The 9685-nt window shown below is 49.4% G+C and overlaps 1 protein-coding gene across 7 annotated transcripts in view; it reads left to right on the top strand.

Moving 5' to 3' along the window:
• Positions 1–425: 425 nt before the first annotated feature.
• The window catches only part of CTPS1 (CTP synthase 1), a 30233-nt gene continuing 20973 nt past the window's right edge, over positions 426–9685 (top strand). For 2 of the 7 annotated variants that reach the window (XM_089895149.1, XM_022575413.3), the window contains exons 1-4: positions 837–1292; positions 3884–4062; positions 5995–6165; positions 8910–9010. In XM_089895149.1, coding sequence (XP_089751275.1) covers positions 1102–1292; positions 3884–4062; positions 5995–6165; positions 8910–9010 — 642 coding nt within the window. In that variant the 5' untranslated portion in view covers positions 837–1101. The other 5 variants (XM_022575404.3, XM_022575406.3, XM_089895127.1 and 2 more) reach the window with 5 other exon arrangements.

Genomic DNA, 9685 nt, shown 5'->3' with positions numbered 1-9685 from the left:
CGCCGCGTGAGAGAGAGAGATGGGTTGGGGTCGCACCACCTTGCCCACAAGGTCGGACGGTTCAGGGACACGGTGTGATGGATCTCGCCTCTCCTAGAAGGCCTTTGCGGGGTAGGGGTGGGGGCTGGAGCCAGGCGATGGATTTGCCAGGTGTGAGTCAAAACATGGTCTCCTCCCCCTCAAAAGAGGAAGCCTGAACCACTGGCTGTGACAAAGGCTACAAGGCAAAGACGCCATGACCTGCCCCGTCTCGTACCTCTTGCGTCTGCCGGGCGACAGCAGCGCTGGGAAATTGATCCGGAGAAGCAGGCAGCACTACTAGCAAAGCACGCCGGCCTTGCGCCGGCGCACTCCGGACCCTGGCGCCGGCGCACCCAGGTCCCGCCCTGGGGCGGGCCCGCGCCCCCACCCCGCCCCCCGCCTCTGCGTGCGCACCGCCTAGAGCCCGCCTCCGTGAAAGACTGCCCGGCGCATGCGGTCGGGCTGGTGCACTGGCTGCCGGGGGCTCAGCGTGAGCGTCGCCCTCTCAGCTCTTAAGCCGACGGCAGGATTTAAAGCCGGCCTCAGGTAGGCTAACTCCAGGGATCCCGCGGGAGCTGTTCTTCCGTGCAGGAGTCGGAGGCAGGAGCAGAGCCCGGCGCGGGACAGCCCCACCGCCGGTGACAGACACAGCTCCCACCAATCAGGGGTGAGGTGGCCCGCCGGCCTGCCCAATGGGCTGCGTGCCTAAAGGGAGTGGGGCGGGCGGCCAGGCCGGCGAGGAGCCGGCTCCCGCGCACGGGGCCGCGTGGCCGGGCGCCGCCGGGGAGACCGGCCGTGGGGGGCGTGGGGCGGCGGGGGAAGGCCGCGCGTCCCGGGCTGCGGGTCCCGGCAGCGCCCATTTCAGCGCGGCCTGGCTCGCCTGACCAGGGTGCCAGGGTGGCTCGTGGGACGGAGAGGGCCGTAGAGGCTTGGGAGCCCCCTCTGCCCAGCCAGCCCCAAGCGGCTCGGCGGTCGCCGCTCCATTCGGACTGCCGCGGCCCTCGCCCTCCGGCGTTAAGGCACGGCCTTAGCTTCGTTGGAGGGGGATCAAGGTCCGAGCCACGCCCGCCGCGGTGGGGGATGGGCTCGGCGGCCTGGCTGCGGCCCCCTCCGGCGCGCCCGGACTTCGGCGGGCGGAGGGGGTCTGGGAGCTCGCGGAGCCGGACGGCCTCCAGGTGCTGGGGAAAGGTCGGCTTCTGCCCCACAGCTGGTCTCCTTACTTACCGGCCGCCCAGAACGAAGATGCTGCATTTTAAAGAACTTCACTACGTGTGCGTGGCGCACTTACGTCCACACTCATTATAAATTTGAATCCTCAGCAGTTATGTGACACAGGCGATGCGGAGATTCTCAACCCCGTTTAACGGATGTGAGGACTTGGGCTTCAGGCGGCTTCTGTGACTTGACAGGTCCCAGTACACAAGTGGTGGAGCTGGAACTGGATCTCGGCATTTAATAACAACATCTTTGTTGTTGTGTCATCTTTGATGAGTTCCTTTGATGCATCTTGATTTCTGTTACTTTTGTGCTTGAAAACCTTCCCATGTCTCTCATCACCTTCAGACTAAAGTTCGGATTGAGCACTCAAGTTGCCCCATGATTTGGACCCTTGCCTAAATTTCCTATTTATTTCCCACCATCTCCCCCTCACCCCCAGCCTCTTTCCTTGGCCCTCCCTCTGTGTTCTGTAGATAGCTGTACCTTCCTGTCCACTCTGTTCCCTTTCCCTTAAAGGCCGTTGCAAGTCTCAGGTCAACACAGCAGCAGCCATCTGGTTCCTCTCCTCCCTTCACTCCTCTCACCTTTCTCTGATGGGCCATGGTCCTTACCCTGGTCTTGCCACTGAAAGCTTTCTGCTCTCTCTTCTTTTCCATTTATACCTGTCACACATCATCCCTCTGCTTCCTACCATCACTGGATTACTCATTTATTTGTAAATGTTCTGTCTCTCTAAATGGACTGCAGCTTGAGCTGTGGGCCCAAATCTGAGTAATTTTTGTAGTCCCCGAAGTGTCTAGCACAGTAGCACTTATCTACAGGGTAGTCCATACTTGGGGGTGACTGGGTCCCATCAGCCTCTCCTGCCTGGCCTCTTGAGTACATTAGAATATTTATTGCAGGGCACTGTGGGGGACTGCAGGCATCTCCCCTAAAGAGAGGTGTTGTCTTCTTAGAGTAAAATTGGGGCCAATCAAATGCAAATGGATGAGATGAATCTTCTATAGAAGTAACCCACTCTATAACCCACGCAGGATGGCTGAGGAATTTCTGGAACATCCAAAATTTAGTCAGTGAGTCCAGGGTGTAGTCTCAGGGATATGCCTGATTAGGATGTCTCTAAAATGTAGCCAGGTCTGATGTTCACATGTCAGTAAGGCACTGTTCAGCTGTGAAGTGACAGAGCAGTGTTTCCCCCAAATATTAGGGACTTGGGGTCAAACAAGTTTAGGGAAACTGCTGACTGTATATCCCTTTTGGGAGATCACAGTGCACATTAGCTTATTAAAGGCTCCCAGAGGTCTTGCATTAAAGAAACCAGTTGACTGTTTAACCAGCATTTCTCTGATTTATTTGTCCATAGAGCCCTTTTTGGGTATCCCACATGCATTTTGACGAAACCGAGGAGCATGCTTTTGGGAGTGCTGCAACAGAGAATAGAAAGAGCAGGACCTGGTTGGGTCTTTTCCTTGCTGTCTGAGGGGGGAAGACATTCTGAGCATTCTCATCTCTATGCCAAGTATGTTTATTTCTGCCTTGGGGAGGAGCAGAGCGGAGCAGGGAGGTGGAATGCTTCAAGCAGAACTGCCCAGTTTCCTTGTTCCCTTCTTAGCTTATTTTTATTATAATTTGGCTTCACAAGAAGTGTTCCCAGAGGAGGAAAATGTCCCAGACCATATGCCAAAGCAAGCATTCTCTTCTCCTTGTGATTGTGTTTCTCATTTTGATCACATTTGGGTGTACTGACCAAATGCTATTTCTGAGCCTCCAAAACCGGGGCCAGTGATCAATTCTCCCTGGCGGGCCTGTCGCTGTCTGTCTGCTCACCTCTTGCCCCTGCTGTTCTTGCGTCCATCCATCTCTTTTATCTCTCATGAAGTCTGTTTCTTCCATTCCCTGCCACAACTGTCCGGTTCTTAGGATTTAATCTAATCTCCCCTCTCTTTGAGTCCTCTGCCCATTATGTGCTCAGACTGGTTTATTGTCGGATGTCCGTTTCCTCCAATATATATAGTCTCTCTTCATGGCATACCTGGGAGAGATTGCTGGCAAGGAGCAAGTTATTACATTTCAGAAGAGAGCTACCTTTAATTAAAAGATCTTTAGTTTTAACTGCTACTCCTTTTAAATGTTGAAGTTCTTTTATGCGGTCTTCCATAACCTAGAGGAGCTGTGTTTTCTTGGCGATAAATTTTAGTTTAGCCAAAGACATTATCTCTTTCATGGGGAATTGGAGTGCTCATCCAAGATTGAAATTTTTTTCTCCATGTAGGGAAAATAATGAAGCACCTGCCTGACAACCCAGTGTCTGGCGGCAGTGTCAGCCAGCATTGGGGGCATAATGTTCTATCAACAGAGCTGCCTTTTTTTTTAAATTATGTTGGCTCTCAAGGTTGTTAGCTGTCAAAGTTTTAAACAAAAGCTGCATTATTTAATTAGCAGTTGTTTTTCAAGTCATACTTGACTAAAGCCATTGAGTGATCCAAGAAACATTTGTTAGGATCCCATATAACAACCTTCCAAAGTCATGTGACAGATAGGGAAACCGAGGCTCCTAGAGGCTTCATAGCTGGTAAGTGGCAGAGCCAGGATTTGAACCCAGATCAGTTTGATTTGTTGAGGTATGTTTTTTTCTTTTTCCCAGGTCAACAAGTAAAATGAAGTACATTCTAGTTACTGGTGGTGTCATATCAGGAATTGGAAAAGGAATCATCGCCAGCAGTGTGGGCACAATACTCAAGTCGTGTGGTTTACATGTAACCTCCATTAAAATTGACCCGTATATTAACATTGATGCAGGAACGTTCTCTCCTTATGAGCATGGTAAGCAAAATGCATTTCTTTTTTCTTATTTAAAAATAATTATGTAATGTGTGAGAGAAAATCTCAGCCCCTGGAAATTGTGTGTATTTTGCATTCCATGACCTCCACTTCCTGCCTTCTGAGAGGGGTCCTTAGCATAGCGGAGTGATGCTTTTCTCAGTTGGACAGAGAAGAAGAAGAAATCTTAATAGGCAATGGAGTGATTAGAGTTCAGTGGTTTCTGTAATAGGAATGATATTTTAGGTAGCTGAATGAAAGTTTGTCTCTTCTCTTGAAGAAAGATATCTGGTGACACAGTAACTTTCTTCAGATATTTGAGAAGAGGGATTATGTTTATACTTTGTGGCCCCAATCTTTAGGAATAGGATGGGTGGATAGAAGTTGTAAGGCCATGGATTTTGGCCCAGTGTAAGATCTTTATAATAGTAAGTGCTCTCCAAAAGTGGGGTGAAGATTTTGTGAGTTCCCTTTGGTAGAGGTGTTCAGACAGAGGCCAAAGGACCACTTGCAGGGATTCAGGCAACAGATAGATGTTGAATTTCGATGATCTGCATGCTTGAGATTCTGTTTTGCTAACAGAGTTTGGATAGTAAAAACAAGCATCCTTCGAGGTGAGTGAAAAGGAGAAACCGTTAAGGTGGGGTAGGAAAACAGCACTATACTTCTTTGTTATTGCTGATTACTACCAACTGTGTGATGAGTAACTGTGTCTGAATCGCCTAAGAGTAATTTCTTAAAATTGGGGGTAGATGTACTATTGAGACATGTTAAAAAATACTTCTCAAGTATTTATTTATTTGTTTGTTTGTTTCTTTATTTTTGGCTGTGTTGGGTCCTCGTTGCTGTGCACGGGCTTCCTCTAGTTGCAGTGAGCGGGGGCTACTCTTCGTTGCGGTGCGCGGGCTTCTCGTGGTGGCTTCCCTTGTTGCGGAGCACAGGCTCTAGGTGCGCGGGCTTCAGTAGTTGTGGCACGTGGGCTCAGTAGCTATGGTTCGTGGGCTGTAGAGCTCAGGCTCAGCAGTTGTGGCGCACGGGCTTAGTTGCTCCGCGGCATGTGGGATCTTCCTGGACCAGGGCTCGAACCCGCATCCCCTGCCTTGGCAGGCGGATTCTTAACCACTGTGCCACCAGGGAAGTCCCTCAAGTTTTTAAATTGTTTTCATACTCCTACTTTCTAATGTGAAGTAAAAATCTATGAGTGTCATCAGAGCAGAAATCTTTATGTAATAAATAGTGTCAGGAAGGATGGAAAAAATTGGAGCAATATTTCAGCATTCCTGAGAGCAGAGGGTGAGGGAAAAACAAGACCATTTTTACTTTCCTATTTTGGGGCTTGTCTCCCATTGTGATGGTAGGAAGGCCCCGTTTGGGGCAGAATTTCTAGAATGACATTTCAAGGAATGATTGTTAAACAAAGGAATAGGAGGAAACTTGAGCAATTTCACACCTTTGTTTTGGACTAAAGTGTGGCCCAGAAGCCGGTTTTTATAATCAACACAACTGTAACATATATACCTTGTTTAAGTTTTTGGATCAAATCCTACTTTTATCACATTCAAACCTTTCTCTGCTCAGGTAGGAGACTTGAGACAAAAGTTCTTTTTCTTTAGGTGGCGGATGCCATACCATGTAAAGTTCCCTATGTCTTGCTTGGCTGTAGTTTCCTTCTGTTCATTCCATGCTGTTTCATGACAGAATCTTCTAATTCGGACTGAGTTTGGCGATAAACTGGAAGTATGGAGTTAACCTTTTGCAGAATGATTGGCGACTTTTCTTTCTTGTCATATTTACTTTTCTGGAAATAAATTTCCCTGCTTCCTGTCAAGTTAATGCAGACTTGGTTCTTTTCAAGTGTTTATATTTGGGAACTCAAGTTGTGCCGTGGTATTTGTATCTTTCACCCACCCTAACCATTATCACTGTTCACTGCAGGTGAGGTTTTTGTGCTGGATGATGGTGGGGAAGTAGACCTTGACCTGGGTAACTATGAACGTTTCCTTGACATCCGCCTCACCAAGGACAATAATCTGACTACTGGAAAGATCTATCAGTACGTCATTAACAAGGAACGCAAAGGAGATTACTTGGGGAAAACCGTCCAAGGTAACACTGGATTTGCCTTCAAGGTTTAAAAGTCTTAGCCAGTTTAATTTCTTTTGTGTATAAAAATGTGCCTTTTTTGCAATTTCATCATGAAAGTATCAAGGTATTGTTACTGAACTATGTCTTCAGTTGAAAATTCAGAGTTGCATGGCTGTTTAACTTGAGTAGGCTCCCGCCTCTCTGTGAATGGCACTGAAGCTGACAGTCCAGCTTCATGATTTGGGTAATGAGACAGGCGTTAATACCCGTGGATGAAGATGGCCTGGAGCCTCAAGTGTGTGTTATTGAGGTTTGTTGAGTCTGTTTGGAGCTCCGTGGTACCTGCGCATGTGACCAGGTGTACATTTTCTCCTCCTTCGTCACCCACCAGCAACTGATAAGCCAGTTGCCTGTGAAACCCTTGACCCTCCTAAGGGCAGCGTGGCAGGTAAGGGCACAGTCACCATCACGTGGAGTGGCTGCACCATCGAAAGCAATGCTTCGTTCATGCAGTTCTCCTTTTTCAGCATTTATACATTTGCTCAGTATGAATTGTACCGATAAGAGTGGCATGACGCAGTTTCGTCTGTCTCTTGAGAAAGTCAGGTGGCCCGACCTTCGGCTTTCCTCTGGCAGGGATGTTCATCCCTCTGAATGAGCCTGTTTTGGTTTTAGTTTCTGTTGTTTTCCACAGTGATGAGCGTGAAGTGATGACAGCAGCTAGGGGAGGGCAGTCAGCCAGACGGCGCATGTCGTGCATCTGGGACGTTCTGTGTATAGACAGGGAGAAGGAAAAGGACTCCCATTGTGTCCATTGGCCTTTGGGCTGGTCATGGGTTAGAGGGAGTCTGAGAAGCAGGTCTCTGGGTCCTCCTGAGCTTTCACCAGCGCAGCGCCTGTCTGTCTGCTGGGTGGAGGTTTTGCACAGCGATCATTTGAGGCTAGCGCTGCTTTTCAAAAGTGGGTGTTGGAAGGCCACAGGTCTAGTATGATGGCATAAGTCCAGATTTGGGGGCTTGCTGAAGAGTGGCTCTCATCTGAGTTATGAGAATAAATCTGCGTTTGACTTTGGACTTTACTGGACTGAAGGCTGAGGGTCACGCTGACAGCTGTCTCTCCCCTGGGGCCACCCTGGCCGGATTCTGGGCTAGGGGGTCATGTGTGGGTCTTAGCTCTGCCACTTAACCAGCTTTGTGAACATGGGCAGATTACTTTCCCTCTTTGAGGTCTAATTTCCTTTTCTGTGAAATGGGGATAATAACAGTACCTACCTATCCGGGTTGCTGGGAGAATTAAAGGAGCTCAGTCAGTCGAGTATTTCTCTTGAGTTCCCAACACACAGAACGGGATCAATTAGGAGTTGCAGTGATCTTGATCATACAGTTTGCTGTTCTAGGCCTCTAGTGTATTAATTCATTTATTCACTCATCAGTGATTTCTTGAGTGCCCAGTGTGGTCAGACCCTTGCTGATACTGGGAGTGTGCATGATGAACAAGCCCAGTGAGGCCGTTGTCCTCATGGAGGTTACCTTCTGGGAGAGAAAAAACCAAACTGGTGAAGTGAGTTGTCTGATAGGAGCTGAGAAGGAACTAAATAGAGTGAGGAGAGAGAGAGAGAGAGAGTGGTGTGGAAGGCAGTCTGGACAGGTGGTCAGGGAAAGCCTCCAAGAGAGGGCGTTTGAGCTGGGTGGCCAGCCCTGGGAAGAGCAGAAGGGGTGCTCGGCGCGGACCCAGGGCCCCGGCTGCAAGGGGGCTGGTCAGGGACCAGGAGGGAGATTTCCTGCACTGAGACCAAGGGGCAGGTGGGAGAGGTGGGCTGCAGCCAGGTTCCACGGGGCCCCCTGAAGGGCCACGGCATAGAGGTTGCATTTTACTCAGAGCCGTGGGAGGCCATTCGGGAGTTTAAGCCTGGGAGTGGTGAACCCTGAGTTGCATTTTAAAAGACCACTTGGGCTGCTGGGTGTGGAACAGGTGATATCCTGTGCTTGAGGCACTGCCGGTTCTATGCATAGCAAGTTAAACAGCAACCTCTGCCCCTCAGGAGCCGGCCTTCTGAGCCCACGACTGTGGTTTAAAAAGCGCTGAGCCATGGCTGGGGTTGATGAGCACCGTCACGCAGGGGCTCTGCTCAGCATCTCACCAGTGCTGTATCGCTACATTTCCATGACTTCAGGAAGTAGAAGCTCTTACCTCCAGTTAACGGATAGGGAGATCGAACTTACGAATAGTTAGGTAATTTGCCCAAAGACCCACACCTGACGAGTGGTGGAACTGAGACTTGAATCCAGGCATTCTGGCCCCAGATGCTGTGCTCCCGACCACTCTGCTGCACTTCCCTGTCTCTGCAGTAGATTATCTACCCTTGGGTAAACTGGAAATGTAATGGAACAGGGTCCTGGTGCTCTCTTGTCCTTGAAAAAGGGTGTGATATGCTCCCTCCCCCAGCACCCCCCCCGCCCCGCCCCCAGCCGTAAGCAGTAGGAGTGGCCAGAGTAGATTCTGCTTTGAGGCCACTGCTCTGGGGTGGCTCATGTCACCCCTCGAGTCCCTACTCTCCTGTGGGGCTTCTAGTCACAACCAGGAAATCTGGAAGGGAGGCCGGGGGTAGTGTGATTTGTTAAGGGCATTTGAGAGGGGTCTCGAAAATATTGTTACGACCCACTGCTACACTGCAGTTTGTTGTCACAAAGGGTGTGTCTGCCTCAATTGATGTGGATGGGACGGGATGGGACGTGTAGGTCACGTATGTCCTTTCTCTTCCTCAGTCGTCCCACACATCACAGATGCAATCCAGGAGTGGGTAATGAGACAGGCGTTAATACCCGTGGATGAAGATGGCCTGGAGCCTCAAGTGTGTGTTATTGAGGTTTGTTGAGTCTGTTTGGAGCTCCGTGGTACCTGCGCATGTGACCAGGTGTACATTTTCTCCTCCTTAGTCACCCACCAGCAACTGATAAGCCAGTTGCCTGTGAAACCCTTGACCCTCCTAAGGGCAGCATGGCAGGTAAGGGCACAGTCACCATCACGTGGAGTGGCTGCACCATCGAAAGCAATACTTCGTTCACGCAGATCATAAGAGTGGCATGACGCATTCTCGTCTGTCTCTTGAGAAAGTCAGGTGACCCGACCTTCAGCTTTCCTCTGGCAGGGATGTTCATCCCTCTGAATGAGCCTGTTTTGGTTTTAGTTTCTGTACTCCTGCTTTGCTGATCCTAGCTGTTGGATCTCCGTGTTCCTGTGAAAACAGGAGACTCAAAAGTTCCAGCAGTTGGTTTATAACTGCTTTTTAATATAGAAGTTATTTATGGCTAAGTAGATAAGATTTTGATTTCTTTGCTTTGTGACTCTTCATACAAATAAAATTCCTAGTGCGTCTTTCACCTGACCGTTTTCTTGAAATGATGTGGAAAGATCCATGATAACCTTGGGGAATGTTGAACCTATCATAAAAAGTAATCTTTTAGCACAAAGAAAAACGTCCAGTGTCAGTATGTTAAATGACATTTTATAGGCCCAGGGAGTCTGCATTACACTGTTACTG

Source organism: Delphinapterus leucas, chromosome 1, assembly GCF_059928025.1.
Source record: "Delphinapterus leucas isolate spDelLeu-1000000601 "Yukka" chromosome 1, BTC_Dleu_Yukka2, whole genome shotgun sequence".
Lineage (NCBI taxonomy): Eukaryota > Metazoa > Chordata > Mammalia > Artiodactyla > Monodontidae > Delphinapterus > Delphinapterus leucas.
This window is presented reverse-complemented; position numbering and strand designations above follow the sequence as displayed.